Source organism: Thunnus maccoyii, chromosome 15, assembly GCF_910596095.1.
Source record: "Thunnus maccoyii chromosome 15, fThuMac1.1, whole genome shotgun sequence".
NCBI lineage: Eukaryota > Metazoa > Chordata > Actinopteri > Scombriformes > Scombridae > Thunnus > Thunnus maccoyii.
In genome coordinates, this window is record NC_056547.1 from 23,070,979 (window position 1) to 23,091,108 (window position 20,130).

Genomic DNA, 20,130 nt, shown 5'->3' on the forward strand with positions numbered 1-20,130 from the left:
TGTTATTGGAGGTGTTGGAAGACCGTGATATTTCTCAAGATTCAGGTATCAATTGACTATCTATCTTATACTCTTCACAATTCATAGTATAACACAAAACCACTTCAACATGACCATTAAGTTGAATCAACATCGAGCAAAATCTGGACACTGTAACAGAATTGTAAGGCTTGTGTAATTTTTTTCCAAACACCTGTGGGCACAAAGTTTCTCTCGTGTTTTTGTGGGTGGTTGTTAATCAGACTTTGTCTATATATTCATCCTCCACTACAACAGTGTCCTACAGAATGCAAACACTATAAAAAATAAAAACATCAGCATCCACATAACAGTGTGCAGTCACTCTATACCAGCTCTTCACTGAACTGAGGAGGCCAACTCTAGTCTAGAGATGCTAGAGCACATCATGACTTATGCAGTTGTAGTCATGTCAAGTTTGTCTCATCTATCTCCCAAAAACAAATACACAAATTGGATATCAGTTACGTGCTGTAATGCAAACTTTTTCCTATTGTTGTACACACAATACTGAGAAGACAGCTGGCAACATATGTATATATCATCCATGTTTATTACAACATTTAAATATGAGGCCTTTTACACTGTTTCTTAAGCACCTGTTTCCTAGAAATAAGTCTTAAAAAAGGAAAAGAAAACAAATTCGACGTTGAAATTGAACATTAAGCTACACACAAAAAAACTCATCATTGAAAATATTGTCCTGTTTCACCTGCAAAAACAGAATTTTTTAAAAAGATCCTCCTTGACTTCTGTAACTTGTAGTCTCTCGGTTGCATCACAAAATATCACGGAAAAAAAGTACTCCAAAAAAGGGAAAAAAAGAGCAATCAATATCTGTATTTTGTGGAATAATCCTTCGGAGACACCACCAGACCTCTTCCTTTTCTTGCTCCTCGGTACACAGTTTCCACAATGTCTATCATCTCCTGCTTGTCCTCCATTGTCCAGTTGATCTTGTTGTTGTTGCCAGTGCCCAAATCAATCATGATGTGCTTGTTCCTGGAAAAAAACATCACCAATATCAAGTAATATTTCAATATGACAGCAACTTATTTAATGTAAATCATTATTTAGGTAACACTGACACTGATGCTGTGAACTCAAGATATTTAGTGCCTCACCTGAAAAAGAACATGACGGTGCAGGGGTCGTACAACTCGTACATCTTGTTGAAGTCAGGCACTTCTGTGATGTCCACCAGGTAGATGACTGCAAAGTTCTTTACCTGTCAGGAAATATATCAATATATATGGACACAATATTATTACAACAATACAAAAAAGTGAACAGCAAAGTGTATTCATCATCACAGACAGAACAGTATAACAAGGAAAGGTGAGTAGCTGGATTAAACAAAAGATTCAGACCACATTACCATGTGACTGTATTCTTTACATGACACTTAACCTGATAACTTACACTTAAACATGTTACATGTTAGACTTTTAACTGGAGGATACTGCTCATGGACTGCCGCAAACCACCTGCCTTTTCAATACCTGCAGTTTCTCACCACTTCAGTGTGCTTATCTGTAGGAAATTATTGAGTGTGTCAGCTTTTTAACAGCCTTAATAGCTTTGGCCAGCATGTCCTGAAAATGGTCCACAAATTGCTGACTGAGAGCAACATATGCAAACATAAAATACTGTAATGAGAATCTTAGTTGTAAAATCAGCAGAACACTGAGTTGAACACAGTGATGAAAATAGTGAGGTATCTTCACATCACCTGAGCAGACAGTATAAAGTAAATCTACAGCTTGCTAAAGACGGACCTGTACATGCTATCCCATAAGGTTTTCAGCTGAGAACAAGACAAATAAAAAATGCAAAGCTCCTGTTGGTCCCAAACAGATGATTGTGGGGATTTCACAAGTAAGCAGTTTTTAAATGTTAATGAACACTGGAGCACCATCAGTGTTTTCTGTAAGTGTAGAATAAGCTGTCACTTCATCATTTAGAGCAACTGATGGCAATTACTAGCTGTGCCAACAATTAACTCATCTAACAAAGCTCAATCAATCAGTGCAATTAATAGTTTATGCAATAAACACAATCTGATTGAGGTATTGTGTGTCATAATGTTACTTTTATAATATTACAGCCTGTCAAAACCGTATTGTTTACTTTCCAGCCCCACTGACATGCAACAAGATTGTTTCATTGCAGGGGCTAAAAGCGCACCTGAAAATAACACAGCCTGTTGGCATTTGTGGTCTATTTTTGTTAGTTTAATATATAATACAAACAATAACAAAAGTATATTATACTTAAAGGTTTAGGTCTGAACTTGAATTCGGGTGTATATGTGTCGTCATGGGTCTCGCAGGTTAAGCAGATACTGGATGACTGTGGTTTGTTTTCCTCTGGCTTACACTAAAGTGTAACAACATCAACTGTTTGAAACTGTTCAACAGAGTCTGACAGATCACTTCATGCAGAAGTGGCAAAGTGAGCTCAGAAGTATAACGTTATATTTAAACAAGAGGTCAAACTGGAAAAGTACGTGTTGTATGAAAACCAAAGTTACAGACAGGTTATTTGTAACTTTAGTATCAATGACTCCAGAATTCCCAAGTTTATTGGAAGATGTAACGGGCTGGATAGAAACTAGAGGATCTACAACCTTTGTAATGACACCCATCTATTTGACTGTAAAAATGTTAACATAATGAATTATAGAGAAATGTATTTGTCAATGTATTATTTAAACCACCCATCTATGTTTAAATTTTCTTATTAAAATCAGATGAGCCAAAGGTTATTTGTAAATTAGATGCCTTTTTGAAGAATATCCTGCCTTTGTTTAAGTAACATTAGCTGTACTTTAGCCTTGCTGTGTGCTATCGTGTTGTTATTAGTGTGTTCTGTTTGTGCTTCATACCATGTGATCACGGTCTTGTGTCACATTATTAAATTAAAGGAAACATCTTCTGACACGCTGACAGTCTTTACATTGGACACATAAATACACATTTTAAATTAATTTACCAAAACACCAGTGCGCATGAGTCACAGCAGACCAGCAGCTGATGCTACTGAGCCTGTGTAGACGTCAATAGATCACTGTAGTGCTAATGCCAAAGCACACATGGATCAGAGACTTATCAAACCTTTTCTGCGATGCTGTACAGAACTTCGTCCATTTTCATACATGTTGGGTCCCAGTCGTGTCCAAACCGGATCACAAGGACTCGGTCCTCTTCGGACAGGATGGCTTGGTCAACCTGCCAGCCATTGTGGAGATGTGGTAGCATGTACGACATCTTGACCCTGCGCTATCGATTCCCAGTCTGAAAAAACAACATGTGACTTTTACTTCACATAACTTGAAAACCAGAGTCAGTAAAATCGATATTTGTGCTCATAGTGTGAGTATAAACCATGGGGTGTAAACATGCAGTTAGCCTGGTGACACTGTTAGCTAGCAAGCTAACAAGCTAGAATTGACGACTGCTAGGAGAAAGAATGAACTAGATGGGAATTTAAAACGCTTTATGTGTAAACACTTACCTTAAAATACAATAGAATGTCTTATATAGTGAAATAAATGGTTTGCGATGTAAAACGTAGCTGGTTGACACGAATATAAAGCAAAACAACGTTGGCTTCCGCTGCTAGTGAGTGTACCTTTTCATAAGTGGTACGTTGCTGTACGCACAGCGTCATCACACGACGTCTTTACGTCACGTGAAAGTATCATTTTCAGACTGCAAATTCATGGATGTACATTAATGATGAAACCTACATGTGCGGGGAAAATGTGAACAATAACAAACGAAAGTAAAAAAAAAACCGTACATTTACAGATGAATAAGATTATACAAGTGAATACGAATACTACAAGTGAAGACATTATTTTTTATGATTACATTACTAACAGGGAAACTAAATGAAAAAAAAAATCATATGGTATAAGACTTATTTCCAAAATCAGAAATGTGTTAGATGTTTTACTACTTGAATACTCTTCAAGGAATTTAGAACAAACTTAATCTGTGAAGAAACAAACCAAAGACCTCATGTGGAATCAAAATAGGCCTATACTGCGCAGAAACAAAACCTTCTTTATATATATTATTTAATACCCATGGTGAATTTCGCCAGTCAATATAATGCCCTTATAACATGTTCATAAAACCTAATATTACCTACATGAGTCCCTTTAGTGAAGAAAACTATCTTTTACACATCTTTAATTGGTGTGGTCCCATGTCTTAAACTGAAAATAGAAATAATCTGAGTAGAACAAACAATAACGTGCATTACGAGGGCCTTGCTGATGACAAAAGTTATCCTTCATATATTGTCTTTTGCTGGAGACAGTCTTGCCCACTTGCTATTAGGAAACAGGCTTTTAGTGACACAAATGTTTATTACCAAATATAGTCAAAGACATAAAGAGGTATTATCTCTGCAACACCCTAAGTAAACGCAAAGCTGACATTTCCTCAAACTGCTCATTTAGCAACAAAGATTAAGAACAATTTATCCACGTAATCCATGTCCCTGCCCAATTCTGAAGAAAGAGACATGTTCTCTACTTATCTTCACTGCCTTCTCTCTACCAATTATAGTTTGGGAAATATCTAATTTTCATTGGATACGAATAAGTATATAAATTAAGCTTTTCACATTAAGATATTTAATAGTTCATACAATATTGCAGTAAAGAGACACAAAGACAAAACATTTATTGTTGTGCAATTCATTACAGTACAAATAACAAGTACAATAAACAAAGGTTCAAAGGTTATAGGAAATATTTCCAGTCTATGACATAGCAGCATATTATGGCACTCCTTAGAGAGAGTATGAATCATTGTTAGATATGTTTTAGCCTATCTTTAATTCCACCACTAAACTATGCAATCACATTACTGTGGTTCTGAATGGCCAAGTGATTAACAAAGTCTTGACTATTTCACGTTAGACTATTTGGTCTAAAACGCATCATTGTTTAACAAACAATATTGATAGCCGATTTTGCAAAAACAAACAGACAAAATACAATCTACTATCATCAACACTGTAATCATCCCTTAAAGCTGATATAGGCATATTTTATTCTGTATGGCTTCACATTGCACACCATCAGCCTTCAGCCTTCTGATCAAGTCTCTGAACAGGCATCAAACAGAAATCTCTACTGAAAAGAGACATTACTTTTCCACTATATTGGGTACACAAGTCCTCTGCTATAAAAAAAACACACCCTGTTCAGCAAAACAGTTCAGTTCAGCAAGATCCCAGGTTGCATGGGCACACTTTTCAGCCAGCAGGGGGTGTAAGGAACATTCACGTATTTTCTGGAGACAAACTGACTCCACCAGTGGTTCTTTGAACATCCCACGAAGCCTCGAGCAAAATGTCAAAAGTCCGTTGCTGTCCCATGACACAATCTGAATAATCCTGTTCACAATAATGTCTTAACAATCCCTGATGAGCGCTGATGCTCGGCTGGAACAGACAGTGTTGGGATGAGGTCAGGGCACACAGTCGACCACAGATAGACGTACAGTAGATTGAAACTGTACTTTTGCAGCTTCTACTCAGCGGGATGTTCTGGACACGAGCGATTCACCTGAAACCACTCATCTATACACCTGAAACAGGTAGAGGAGGATGTGATTAAATAAAGTTAAAACAACTGGATTACATTTAGTTGATAGAATGATGATAGTGATATTATTTATTTATTGATTACAGACACATAACAAAATCCAAAACAAATCAGAACTTCTTCTAAAAATGCATTTCAGGTGACATCTGGAAGTCACAAATGTTTACACCTGGTGCATTTTATGCATTTGTCCAGCTAGAGTAAATCCACATACAATCTGTTTCTTTCTTCATGTGTGTTTGTGTTTGTTAGTTACCCTTTATGATAGATACAGAGGCAGGGCAGCCTGGCAATGGTGTCTCCCTGCTCCAGCTCTTCTAAGCAGATGGAACATTCCCCAGAGTCCCTGGACAGGATGTCCTCTGAGAAAGACAATATGGACACAGAGAAACTGAGAAAAATGCAGCCTCACACACCAAACCTTGTATCAAATGTTCAGTTTAGTCACTGGATCCTGCATAACCATCTGTTTAACCTTTGCTACAGGAATACCAGACATCATCTGTGCCCAGATAAGAACTGGTATCCCTCTACTGGTGTTCAAACAGGGGAAATATGCAAACTCAAGTGGAAATAGGTTTTTGTGGAATGCAGTTTGATGATATATATTTTTTAATAACATGGGGAGAAAATAGAGACGCACTGGTGAGATCATCTTAAGAACACATGATGATGTTTTCGTTTGTGTCACATGTTTATCTGCATATTCATATGAGATGGCCTAATGTCAATACCTGAGGCATGGGAGTAAGTGGGACTGTCTAGCTTCTTAAGCACACACATTACAATGAATTCTATAGAAGCTGTAAGATATTTATTCAAATGTTTTTATATTTGCATGGGTCATGAGAAGGATAAAGGGATGATTGAATATGTTTTACACAGCTGTGCTCCTGTGATAAGCTAAGACACACTGCACAGTAAGACAGCTGCATATGTACAGTATATTTATCAGTAACATGCATGCTGCTGTGGGTGTGTGCAAACATGCATGCATGTATCCCAACATGTACGGTATTAATATTTAAAAATGAGGGATAATCTACTGTTGTTAGAATGCATTCAACTCTGTCAAGCTTGTGGTGAAAAAAGTGTGTGTATTGACAACTGCATGTTTTCGAACGTGTGTCTGCAGACAAGACTTGTTTACCTTCCCTGTGCATGCTCATGTAAGGTGTGTTTGTGTGCTGCACAGGTGCTCACACGCATATGGGTCACTGTGTAGACATGCAGCTGCATTACATAGTTGCATTTGCTTTGATCTTTTCATGCTGCACTGTCTAACGTCAGGTAGAGGTGCATATTTGTCTTATCTTTAATCTAACTGGGAATCATTTGATGCAGGACTTTGTATAAACTGTTATAACTCTCATGATGAAGTTGTAGAAACAATAACTGGTGTAAAAAAGAAGGCTTTTCTTTAGGAAGGGAAGACAGAAGCAGTGGTAGAATGTGCTAGTACAATTTTCAGGTACTTGTACTACTTGAATACTTCCATTCTGTGCTACTTTATACTTCTACTCCACTACAGAGCCAAATATTGTACCTTTTAATACATGTATTTAACAGCTTAGTTACTTTGCAGGCTAAGACTTTACATATAAAACATATGATTATATTATAAAATAGGATGTATTGTTATATATTTTACTACCCCTATAGTAAATAAAGCAGTTAGCATCAGTAATAATAATCCACTAATATAATATTTCAGTGGTTCCTAAACGTGGGGGTCCCAAGATAAATCTGAGGCGTCAAACTTTGCTGTTATCATGTGAAATACAGGACGCTTTTATCTCTTCAGGTCTCTAAAAATCCTTCAAATGAAACAATCTTATGAACTGCTCACTGCTCAAGTTCATGCTTAAGTATAACCTATGACAAGTGGTTGCAAGTAGACACTGTAATATTTATTGATGTAAGTGTAAAGAAATATTATTCTGAATTTTATTGACAGTACTTACAGGCATGTACTTAAGTAACATTTTGAAGGACTTTCACTTGTGGTAAGCATGTTTTTTTGTTTTTTTTACTATTGCAGTAATGCCTCTTTTACTTTTACTGGACATAAGTAGTTTGGTCTATTTACCACTGTTTCATATGTTCATTTGTGTGTCTATTTTGAGCAAAAAATAACCAAGTAAAATATGGAATAATGTATATAAATGGTAGCTGTGGCTCTAATGTAACACCACACATCATACAGTATTTCAGTATCTCCTACGCCCTCTTGTACTTTAACCCCCTGACTTCCTTACTGTTATAGGTGAGGCGTGTTTTGCTGAAACACATGAGCAGGTGCTTCTCTATTTCATCTGATGCCATAAACTTGGAGCAAACAGGGCAGTGGAATCCTGGGAGGAGGAAAACAAAGACAAAGACAGTTAGATGAGGACCCGGATGTGCCAAAATCTTTCTCATAACCTTTTATTGATATGTACACAAGAGAGGCGTGGGACTGTTTGCACAAGCCTGATCTTTTACATGACCCAACATCTCCATGCATCTACCAGCTCTCAGTAAACAATCTGTTACAATCTGCAATCAAACTTTCTTCTTTACTGTTTTTTTTTTGTGTTTATGCATTCAGGTGTAATTGCTCTTTCTGAACTAACTGGAAACACACTCTCAAGCTGAGGGCCTTTAATATTTATTGCACTGCATGTCTGAAATAAATAAGTGATTTATTAATTCATAATTTGACCCACATACACACAGCTTCCCGACCTTGTGCATCCTATCAGCCGCACAAAGATTATTAGAGCAGGAGCTGCTTGACCTGAGATAAGCTAGTCTCCTGTTTAACATTATAACACCTCGGTCAAGAAAGGGCAACAAATGCATCATATATGCAGGCAGTAATTACCTCAGAGTCTGCTATGAACCTCATGTTTGTGTCATGTGTTTGTATGGGAGTTGAGGAAACAGGATAAGCCTGTGGACACCATGTCAGGCCAGCAGAGTCGCAATCGCACGTATCTGACGAGCAAAGGTTATTGATGAGGTGATTCATCATTAGACTTCCTCATTGGGGAAATTACGTATGCCTCCGATCAGCAGGAGAACTATATTTGGCTGTATTTTCACTGACTACATTGTGAAAGATGAGGAAACTGGAGCATGCGTCATTTCAGGAAACACTACAAAATGTTAGGAGCTTTTGTTTCTCAATGACACAGAGGTTGTAACGGTCCTGTTATGTTAGTTTGAGCCTTGTTTTGTTGTGGTCTGGGCTAGACACACCCCAACAGTTTATATACAGCAAAACTTGCAAATTCAGGAAGTTTATGTGTATGAGTGTGTGTGTGTGTCTGTGCATGCGCGTGTGTGTGTGTGTGTGTATGTGTGTGTGTGTGTGTGTGTCAGCCAATGTGTAACCAGAAGGAAGCTCTTATCTGCTGACCTACATAATGCGCTCTTCCCTCTCAGCCAGAGTGAAAAACAGGCCAGTTTTGCAAGACAAGGGAGAGGCAAAGAAGAAAGACTCTTAAAGACTCAGTAGAGCCACCTGTGGCTACAATAAGAGCAGAAGTGCTAAACAAAGGGCTCAGTCATTAGACAGCTATTACCATATACCAGGTATCACATGTCAAATGGAAAAATACTAAGCAACTTTGACAGCAACTGTAATGTATAATACCTTGTAGGAATGTCATATACACATGTCTGCATGAAGTAACATATGTTGACTCTGAACTGAGTAGCACAGACACAGTATGAAGACCAGATATATTACAGTTATGCCACATGAGATTAAAAAATGGTCGTTGAGTAAGATAAGGACTCTGTAGTGAGAACAATGAACACACTATCAATATTACAAGAGATAAAGTAGCATAGAGTGGTCTGTTCACTGAGTGACACAGACAAGCTGTACTTCAGGAACGAGATAATGAAATCAGAGATGACACTGAGCAACAATTTATGTTAATGTGAAAGCGGTCTTTCCTGGTGTTTCATGGGTTAACTGTTATGCATTTGCACTAACTCCTGCGTTGAAGTCTTACCTCCCAGCAGATGAGGGGACAGGTGAGCAGGTAGGGACCCTATTAGCAACCTGTGGCCCTCAGGTGGCTCTTCATCGTCACCATCCGTGTCATCGGTACGTTGATTAACTACGTGTGATCCCGACCTACCGCCGGTAGGTATACTGAGCCCGGAGCTGGTTGGCCCCCCTCCCGTGTATCGGATCCTGGGGCCATCGGGTCCATTGGTGTACCTAAACCCAGCAATCCTGTCCCCTGCGCTGGGGTTCCCAGATGGGAGATCAGAGCTGGAATAAGCCCGAGTTCTGCCATCAAATACCGTGCTGCTCGGTTTGGCCCCCATGCTATTTCAGGGCTAACCTCCTCAAGCTTGTGCGCGCTGTAAAGTTTTTAACCACGACACATGGTTACAGTGAGTCTTGAAGAGCTGACATCAACAAAGGAAATACAGTCTAACACAGGAACAACAACACCGGCGAAGTGATCCAACATCTTAAAGTTTCATGGTGCGCGCTGTGCGTAAAGTGCGCACTCGCTGACGCATAACTTAATTTCCAAATGGTTGTTTTTTTCTTGGCAGAGCCCTTCCCCTTTTTTCAACAATGGAGAAAATATTAAGATAAAATCTCTTCAGTGACAAATCTTCACTTCCTCCTCTTCAGACGAGGACATGAGCTCAAGTGTTGACCCAGAGCCCGTCTGGTTCAAGTTTGTTTTTGTGCTCAACCGTGGCCGTCTGGAAAGAAAAATAAAAGCAGGGATCGCCCTCCTCCCCCCTGTGAGGCAGCTCTGTCAAAACACCCAAAGTTCACCAGAACAACGCCAACTCGCCTTCAATGTAAAAGCGGTCAGACCACTCATGGAAACTGTGGACAAACTGTGTGAAGTTGCTAAATAGAGATTGAAACTCTGTATTTATGCCTCTCTGTCTTTCTCTTAAGCTGTTGTCTGTTCCTTCCAACCTCCACCTTAACGATCTGTCTTTTCAGAATCATTCTGCAGCCACAGATACATGTAATAGGCTGCTGCTCTTTGCACTTTAGTTTTTTGGTTGCTTCAACTTTGGCTGACATTGATTCCTTTTTGAGAAAAAAAATGTTTACAACTTTGCATAGAACATGTTGACCTGCATTTTATGTATGAGATATATGAGAGAAATAAAGTTTATCATTGTTATATTATCATTTAGGAAGCAAGTGTATTTGGCTGTTTTGCTCTATCATCCACTTCAGTTTAATTGTTACAAATGTTGAGTGTGAACTACATGTGAGCGGTGACGTTTCATCATGAAAAAGTGCCTCAAAAAGTTAAAAGCTAATATTGGTTGACCCAGGAAGAGAGAAAATGTCTGATCATTTATTATAAAAGTGGAAAATTTAAAGGGTCAGTCTACCAAAATTACTAAGAAATGTCATGTGCTTGCAGGATGTAGACTAATTCATGAGGGCTCACACATAAGGCACCATGCAATGAAATGTATGGACATGTGTAATGCTGCATTTTTTTTATGTACAGTAAGTCTTTTTTCAGTAATCTACTCTTACTCAACCATCAAAAGCCACAACTGAAATGCTCTTCAACAGACACGTCTGATCTTTTAATTTTGAAGGCCAGATCCTTACTTCCTGTATATAACTATCTTCCAGTCTTTACTTGACACTGCCTTGAGTGGGCGCGTCAGGTGGCGTGTGACGTCAAGCCCAGTAACACCAGCGGGCTGTTGGCACAGCAGCAGGTCACCAGTCCACTTTGTGATATGAAAAGCCCTCCATGTTGTGTTCCATTAACTTCAGGCCAACAAAAAAAAAAAAAAAACAAGAAAAAAAACAAAAAAAACGCCTGCGCTCTGTTCACACGGTTTATTGAACAATTTCACACACATCAGAGGACAAACAGAAGATACACTACATGAGAGACATTCAAATAGGCAATAAAAAGACATACATTTACAAGCCAAAGTAAACAGGCTAATGATAAACCTCTGAAACAGTCTTGCATGTGTGTGGCTGCGGGGTTGGGTGGTTGAAGGCGGCAGGAGCCTGAAGCATTGCAGTGCTCTGGATGTGACATACAACAACACACTGTGAGATTAGAAATAACAGGGTAGGCAGAGAGGTTGAGCTGACAACAAATATTTTCTCTTCCCTGTGATATCACTCAGGGATTTGGGTGTGCACTTATCAAACTTGTGGTAAAGAGAAACCTCAAAAGAAGAAGCTTTTAAAAAACACACGTAAAGAGGTTCGGGCTAAGTTTAGGAAGCTATCTCATCAGATTGTGCTGAGAAAGGAGGGCAAAGTGTGAACCACCGACAACCAGGAAGACTACAGAACAGAAGAAACTGGGTGCCATGTGACAATGAGACACCCAAACTGGGAAGGGCTTAAGCTGCAGCATGGGCCTTTGTTGTGATGGTCATATGATAGTAACATTGGTTTAAAAACGTCCTCATAAAGTGACTTCAACTCTTTGAGGTGTACTGCCTTGGAAACATTAAGTGACACACCTCAAGAAATGATCCATGCTACTGTAAAGCTGCACACTTTGATTTCCACATGGGAAGCGAATGTGTGAAATGCTTCTGACTGTAACCTATACAACTATTTAAACTGTGTCAGTAGGGGTGTTTAAAACTGTATGGTTTGAGAGCCGGCCCCACCTGGATCTACGTCATAACTGTACATCTTCGATTCCCTCCTTCTTTCCCTCCGTGAAGTGGAAAATTAAACCGCTTTCCTCTCCCTTCATCGCCTCTCTCGTCTCTCCAGTTGCCTGACGCAGCCACAACCTGTCAGTTTTCATCCATTCATCTTTCATGTTGCTCTCGTGTATCCTCTGTGTCAACAGACTGGCAGAGAAAGTAGGTTATCTGTCACATTCGTCTCCAAAGCCACAGGGGAGGTGTGTATTGCGGTAACATCTGACTGTATTTCTGCATAACAAAGCCAGCTGAGGCCGATGTAATATTGCTGTGCTGTGGAACTTTAACTAACCAGAAGGTGAATGATTATGATACTTGCATTGTACAAAGCTACTGCTCACGTAGCCCTGTGTGTGTGTGTGTGTGTGTGTGTGTGTGTGTGTGTGTGTATGTGTGTGGTAGGGGTCAACAAAGTGCAACAGAGTGCACTCTTTGGGAAGCAAAGCCACTGAGACATTCAAGAACATGGTGGTGCATTTTAGCAAGTTGGCCGTATCGTGTGTGTGCGTGTGTGCGTGTGTGTGTAGTGTGTAGACTGCTTGTTAAGTGTTTGGGCTGATGAGTTGAAGGAGGCCAGGGACTTCTAAGCAGCTCCGCCCCAGCTGCAGGCCTCCTCTTGGGGCTCATCACTGCTGGCTGACCCCCATCTGCTGGTGGTCGGGCCCTGGTTCCCCCTCCATGTCAGCGTGGTAATGCTCAAAACTGTCGTCTTCTATGTCTGGAAGACCCAGCAGCTGACAGAGAGAGAGGGAGTATGTTGCATCAGAGGTTATACAAGTGTGTGTGTGTGTGTGTCTGTGTGTTTGTGTGTGTAAAAAGCCGCAATACAATTTATTTCTCTCTTGTACGGAGGCAGTTTAATGACGCCGTGTTTATCGACAAACATACGTTCATCCAGTAACAGGCGGAACACCTCCAGCCTTTTATTAACCATTAGGTTCCTCCCAGTTCAATATACTGTACATCCAATAAACTATAAAACAACAATCCCTTAAACACACCAAACACCTTAACCTAGAGAATCCAGGATTTTTTGTTTGTTTGTTTGTTTGTTTGATAAACCCAGTAGGAGCATCTATGTTTTAAGAGCATGTACATTTTAAGGGTTACACAACCATTAATTATCAATTCAAGGTATTATTAAAGTTGGATGTTTGATTTACATTAGGGGTCTGGTATATATTTCAAATGCAAATTAATGAATTTTTGAGGGATTATTATTCAGTATTCAAGTATGTAATAGGCTTAGCCCAGAAATAAACGGAGTAATTAAGGGATTTGGCTAAGTAATTTGTATGTTTAAATGACCGATTCAAGGGTTCACCACAAATGTGGGTTTAATTAACGGATAAATTCATGAACTGTAATATATTAAGGGGTTTTAATGGATTATCAACATAGTTTAAGGGGTCAAAATCCCTTAAAGTAAAAGCATGAGAGCCATCCTTGAACTTTCACCTTAACTGAAAAATTAATGTCCAACTGAAAGGATTTGCTATTTTCATCTCCTACAGCACACATATGTGATCGGTAAATCATTTGTGTTCTTCTTTGAGAAAAAAATCAGAAACAAAAAAGGGGGCATTTGTATTTCATATTTGTTTCAATTTTCTTTCATGACCCTCATCTTTGCATTAATTCATTGGAATACTTTTGTTTCCATGCAGCCAATCAAATTACTTCATTTATAAGGTATACTGTATAGTAATTTGGTGATTTTTAAAGGGATCTAAAACTGTGACATTAACCCTTTTAAAATACTTAAATAAATACTATATTACAATCCGTTAATTTCTTCATTAATTATCCTCTTTAAATGCCAACATTACATCATTGTTGATGAGTGAATGGGATTTTTAAGGAAAAATATTAAGAGATTCAGTTTCATAGTGATTACCTACACCAAGTAGGATGTATCTTGATTTAAATTAATATCATTAAGTTCTGGTTAATTGTTGTCTTTATTACAATTTATTCACCTAAAAAGTCTAAAGAAGAAGATGGTGACAAGCAGTGTAAATCAGCTCTTTAAATGTCAAATAAAGAATATTGTAAGAATTCATTAAAAAGGCCTTGAATTATGTTCTACGTCATTCATGTGTTTTGTATCCTTTGCCGATGAGCAAGGCAACACTAAAACGACAGATTTCTAAACGGAGTTCTACGTGATGCTTTGTGCGTACCACAGAGAACAGTATGTATCAGGGTTGTAATAGATCTAGACACAGCAAGCAGAGGTCACTGTGCCGTGACTGATGAAGTGTGTTAAAAAGAAAACTGTGACTGCCAGAAAGTCTCATTTATTTCCTTACAGGCCTGAAGGATGTGAAGACCTTCTCCAGCACCTCCAGCAGAGTCTTCTTCCCACAAGAGGAGATGTAGTCCTGGGCCAACTGTAAGAAGGGAAGGCAGTCCTCGCTCTCGCTCCACACATGCTACAAAAACACACACATACAGAGATGGACAAATATCAATGTGAGAAGGCATCATTCCCAAACAGTGACAAAATACATTGGATATAATGGGAGTAAAAAACAGGCATAATTCAACTTATGCATATAAAAGAGGAGTCCCTCATGGCTAAATCTGTCATGAGGGTAAACTTTATTCTTCTATGTAGTGTTGTGGGTGAACTTGGTTTAACACACTATATATGATGTGATGTGATACTGCCACACTTTTATCCATCCAGTGCAGCCTATTGTGTGCTATATAGTGGCAGGAGGCTTGCAGGACTTAACGAGTAAATAAGTAAAGCCAGGTCAGGGGCAATGCAGCATAGAAAAACTAGAACAGAGCAATTATAAACCAGATAAAGAGGCAGTTCTTCAAGGACATGCAGCTGACAGAGTGTGAATAACACAAACAATGGTGACACTTAATAAGATACACAGAGTCCTGAATAGTTACTGTAGGATCAGTAAGAAACTAACTGGTTAGTAATGAAAGTTACTGTTATTCATTACACTTTTGAAAAGTGGTGCATCATACCGAGTTGTTACTAGGAATGCATCATTCTTTCATTGCTACCTTAATATCACTTACAATTTTTGAGTCTCACAATCTCACCACTATAGTTTTTAAGGAATGTGTCGTTACTTCATGAATGAAACAGTTACTCAGGAACAGTTTGTTAACTATTACCTGAATTTTAACATCACTGGTCTGGTGGGTGCACGGGTCAGAAATATTAGCATCCTTATGGCCAAAAAAAGAGTATTAAGTTAGTAAATGATAGGTTGTATTTGCTTGACTTCTGGTCAGAGTTATTGGCTACCTCAAAACACTTACAGGAGTTGTTAGATAAACGCTACAGTTAGAGACAGGTCAGGCCTGCTTTTAGTGTTGTTTAATTGGAGTCTAAAGGCCGTATTGTTAGGTTATGTATTAGGTAATGACTTTTAGTGTCCGGCCAAGTATGCGGAATGACCAAAAGGAAATAACAAACATGTGTAAAAAACAAAAGCAGATGATATTATGTTAGTGTTTACCTTGCATCTTAACATATGTGGCAGAGACGCACCCTCATATGTGAGTTTTAGGAGTCATGTGAGAGTCATGTGAAAAGACATGAAACAGCCATGGATAAAAGTGTGACCACGGTCACAGACAGAGGTATTGTGGTATCCTCCCCTTCTGGCTGTTCAGGGATGGTTGCTTGACACTAATGGATGGACTCTCACATGAGGGCGTGTGTCTGCTGCGCAGGTTAACCCCTACCTTTCAGCAAAGCCACTCAGATGAGCAGTGACACATCTACAAGACTACAAAGTGAATCCAACGGCTCTTGTTTTTCAGCTGCTCAACACCTTATCACATGACCTGGATGGCTGAAAACTAGTTAGACATACCCAGAGGGAAATTACAGAGCTGAGCACTTTGATGAGCAGCTGTAGTGTCGTTATGGTGGAAGTGATTGTACAGTGCCCTCTAGTGAAAGGACAGGATGATGTGCTGGATGCCCACAGTTATGGGGGAAAAATAAGATAAACTGAGAAGTGTGTGTGTGTGTGTGTGTGTGTGTGTGCGTGTGTGTGTGTGTGTGTGTGTGTGTGTGTGTGTGTGTGTGTGTGTGAGCAAGGGAGTGAGACAGAGTGAGAGCATTTGAGACACCCTGCTGATAGCAGTATTGATCGAGCAAGAGTAAATAGATCTCTGGAGTCCTGCAGAGACAGAGAGTTATTCTAGCTGATTTGAGAGTGCATAGCAGACAGAGAACTCTGTGTGTGTGTGTGTGTGTGTGTGTGTGTGTGTGTGTGTGTGTGTGTGTGTGTGTATGTGTGTGTGAGGTCCAGGTATTCCTCACATTGTGGCGACCTAAGTCTGTTTAGACAGTCATCTTGTGGGGCCTCGCTTCCCTTATGGAGACAAAAAGTAAGTCCTCTTAATGTAAATCATTCATTTGTGGGTGAAGACTTGGTTTAAAGTTAAGCTATGTTTGGGGTTATGTTAAGGTTAGGGTTAGGGTTAGGCATGTAGTGGTTATGTAATGTCCTCTGACGTGATGGAAACAAGACTCTGTGTGTATGTGTGTGTGCAGGGCTGCAGCAGTTGACATGCATTAGATTATAAAGCAGAGAAAAATGTAGAGTTGAGAGTGAGGTAAAGAGGAACAGAAGGAAGGAAGATGGGGGAAAAAAGTAGGTGCAGAGAGACAACAAAAAAGTGTGTGTTTGTTCAGCCTTGTGCTATGTGTTTTATGTAATAATATGGATCTGAAGCTGGATTTTGGCATTTTTCTTTTTTTTCTTTTCCATTTAACAACCATGGAAAGCCCCTGTTTAAAGCAGCCCTGCTCAGCTGTTTGCGGGAACAATCCAGAGCGAGGCCTGCGAACACACAACACAGGCACGGTCACTGTGACACAATGTGTTATTGACTGACTGAACAGACGCCCCGGCTCCTGGGTCATCTCCATCTGCTCCCCGCCCGCCCTGTTTGCCCCTGTCACTGAGCAGGAGGAGGAGGGAGCAGGGCGGGTCTGGCCTCAGGAGCTTTAGGGCTCATAACATCCCCACTGCACCACACTGGTATAGGATATGTAGTCAGCTGTGTCAGGACGGTCTGAGCAGAGGAGCCAGGAGTACCTTCAAAATAAGAAAATGTGCCTCTTGTTACTGTATGTCTGCAGAACCTTGTGAATCATGTAAGTCAGTGGATGAACTATGAGGCCAACTATCGGCACACTTGTCTGGTGTAAGATCTTAGCTTGAGCTTTTTGGTAGCATGCACTGGCCTTCATAGCTAGAAATAAAATTAATATAATGAATACGACACTCTACATTAATTTGCTATTTATATCTCAACAAATATGTCATTTTCAAATTATAATCTGCTACTTTGTACTTTGTTCTCCAGATAATTTAACATGATAGTTTATGGGGCTTTTATTTTGAAAGTTACAAGCTTCCTGTTTTTATAACCTGGCTGGTTTGACGCTGCTTAGGTTCAGAGGGTTATCGCAGTTGATTATGATAGAGGAGAGGAGAGGAGAGGGGAGGGGGGGTGCAACCAAAAATGACATCATCCACTTCACTCTTCGCCAAAAGCCCCCACCAGCCCCCTTTCCCTCCCATATCCATCAGCTGGAAAACCGGGACCAACCGGGACAACCCCACCTCCAACGCACCCACACACCTACAAGAGCGCACACACGCACACGCACAGACGCACGCACAGACGCACGAACACACACACACAGCACAGGAGCTAAAGGCCCCGCAGAAGCTCACTCACGAAGCTGTCGGTGCCGCCGGGACACAGCACGTAAAAGGAGACGCCGGGTTCTGCGTAAAAGTCCAGCCGCCTCTCGTCGTCCTCCTCGGCAAAGATGAGGTCGAACGGGTTACCGGAGCACCACTTCTCCGCCGCCTCCACCAGATGCTTGAACTCCATCCTCCGTTATCCGGTCTGCGGTGTCCCTGATCTCGATCTCTCTGGCCGTCGCGGCGATGATGCTCAAGACGCAAATAACAGCTGATCGGACAGCAGCATCAGCAGCCTCCTTTACCGCATCTCCCCTAGTGCACCGCCTGCATGGCTCGGGAAGATAGATAACACTGTTGGTGCATAGAAGATCCTACCGGGTCTGGTGCTCATCCGTTCTCAAACCCCCATTCCTCTCTTCCTCCCCACGTTATGAAATCAGCCCGTCGGTCGCATACATGCATACGCAGGAGGACGCTGGAAACAACGCGATGACGAACAGTGAAGCCGGGCAGCCGTCCATATCTGAGGCCTACTCCCAACTTTCTCACTGTAGGCAAATCACTTCATCATTTCAACCTGCTGACATGATGGAGAAGGCGAAAGAACTGAGTCATTTTGGAAATGTTCACTATAGAATATGGTACAGGTGTATAGGAATGCTATAGCTATAGGTCAGCATCAACTAATAGCCTAAATGAGCCTCTAAAGACCAGTCCTGCAATAGAATATAGGCTATATACGAGATTGTCACTAAAGGACCAGTTCACCCCAATTACCAAAAGCATATACTTCCACTTACTTCATTCTATAGGCATGAACTTTAAACTGCAGTCAGTTGGTAATATAATAACTTGACAAAACATTGATAAGGTCCACTTACTGTACAGAGCTGATCCATCCGCCGAAGAGTTTTTGTGATTTTCTCCTACTGGGAACTATTTCCAAGGTCAATAATGAAACTTCATGCTCAAATTCATAATAATAACCATATTGTAATATTTCAATAAAAAACGTTAATTATAAAAACATGTATGAAATCATAATTTCACAATCATTTATCCTCGTCCCCTTATCAGTATGAAAGTAGCTACAATGATACATTTAAATGACAAAAATAATCATTTATTGTGATGGATATCACAGGAAGCCAGATATTAAACTCATTAAAGTCCGTCTCCACTCAAAAATATGTTTTTCTTCTTGTTCCTACAATTGGATGTTTGAGCTTCACTGTGCAGAATGATGCGTGTGCAAACTTGGTTTTCACAGTCATCTGCTGAAAGTGGAAAGTTTCTCTGCGCTTACCGAAAATTTAGAGTTGAAGGCATGTACCTACGTGCAGGATTTGTGACTACACAACTAGTTTGGGGCCAATCGTGAGCCAGTACTCAACTTAGACAAGTGTGATGTAGAAACTTGAAACCTCCAGTACACAAACACTGTAAATGGACTTCACAGTGAAGTACGAGACTTCTTGTATCCAGCAATTAAATTTATAAAATGAAAAATATTTGCATATTCAGGACTTGTTAATGAGCAGGAAGGAGGTGATGTCATTTTAAGGATTTTAACAGGATAATTTAACTTATCAGACACAAATGATTATTTAAAGTAGTGTTTTATATACATCTTAAAACATGTCTGGATGGGACCTTTAAAGTTCTGTTAGAAATTTTCTTTAGGCTACTATATGTTTGATTTTACTGAATAAATGATTTGTAAAATTAACATTGTTCCTCATTTTTTCTTTTCCCGGGAGATTCATTTACTGATCTACATCCGATCCTAGTTCAAGAACTAAACGCCCTGTCTGCTCCCTGGAGTCTCCGCCGCCAGAGGGCGAGTGAAACCAACTCTCAATGCAATGTTGGAGTTTTGTCAAGCTGGAAATAAGTAACGCTAACAATACCGGAAAACATGGACGAGTTTACCTTACAAATAAAAACCGTGAAAATTGTAATATGGGGAAAAGAAGACACAAAATTGTGACAATAGCCTACTTAGATTAAATACACAGCCTGTAGTTCAAATATAGGCTTAAAAAGTCACCACCTAATCATCCACAACGGAAACTACGAGACTGAAATATG

The 20,130-nt window shown here is 39.9% G+C and overlaps 3 protein-coding genes across 6 annotated transcripts; all 3 read right to left on the bottom strand.

The window, feature by feature from the left end:
- Positions 1-553: 553 nt before the first annotated feature.
- Positions 554-3,683, bottom strand: txnl4a (thioredoxin-like 4A). Its single transcript, XM_042435149.1, has 4 exons — positions 3,535-3,683; positions 3,135-3,314; positions 1,143-1,246; positions 554-1,020 (listed from the first exon to the last, which is right to left on the bottom strand). The coding sequence occupies exons 2-4, from the start codon at positions 3,285-3,287 to the stop codon at positions 849-851; spliced, it is 429 nt and encodes a 142-aa protein (XP_042291083.1). The 5' UTR covers positions 3,288-3,314; positions 3,535-3,683; the 3' UTR covers positions 554-848.
- Positions 3,684-4,690: 1,007 nt separating this feature from the next.
- LOC121912757 (E3 ubiquitin-protein ligase znrf2-like) lies at positions 4,691-10,395 on the bottom strand. Its single transcript, XM_042435148.1, has 4 exons — positions 9,652-10,395; positions 7,903-7,998; positions 5,901-6,006; positions 4,691-5,627 (listed from the first exon to the last, which is right to left on the bottom strand). The coding sequence occupies exons 1-4, from the start codon at positions 9,971-9,973 to the stop codon at positions 5,570-5,572; spliced, it is 582 nt and encodes a 193-aa protein (XP_042291082.1). The 5' UTR covers positions 9,974-10,395; the 3' UTR covers positions 4,691-5,569.
- Positions 10,396-11,474: 1,079 nt separating this feature from the next.
- On the bottom strand, positions 11,475-19,384 carry mturn (maturin, neural progenitor differentiation regulator homolog (Xenopus)). Of its 4 annotated transcripts, none has more exons than XR_006100142.1 (4): positions 18,068-19,384; positions 14,644-14,766; positions 12,290-13,065; positions 11,475-11,687 (listed from the first exon to the last, which is right to left on the bottom strand). XR_006100142.1 is itself a non-coding variant. In XM_042435153.1 (4 exons), exons 2-4 carry the CDS (start codon positions 18,224-18,226, stop codon positions 12,958-12,960), a joined length of 390 nt encoding a protein of 129 aa, XP_042291087.1. In that variant the 5' UTR covers positions 18,227-18,616; positions 18,921-19,384; the 3' UTR covers positions 11,475-12,957. The 4 variants fall into 4 exon arrangements, 3 of the variants coding, with proteins under 3 accessions (XP_042291087.1, XP_042291086.1, XP_042291085.1); XM_042435153.1 differs by having other exon boundaries at positions 11,475-13,065; positions 18,068-18,616; positions 18,921-19,384; XM_042435152.1 differs by having other exon boundaries at positions 11,475-13,065; positions 18,068-18,619; positions 18,921-19,384.
- Between the last annotated feature and the right edge of the window lie 746 nt (positions 19,385-20,130).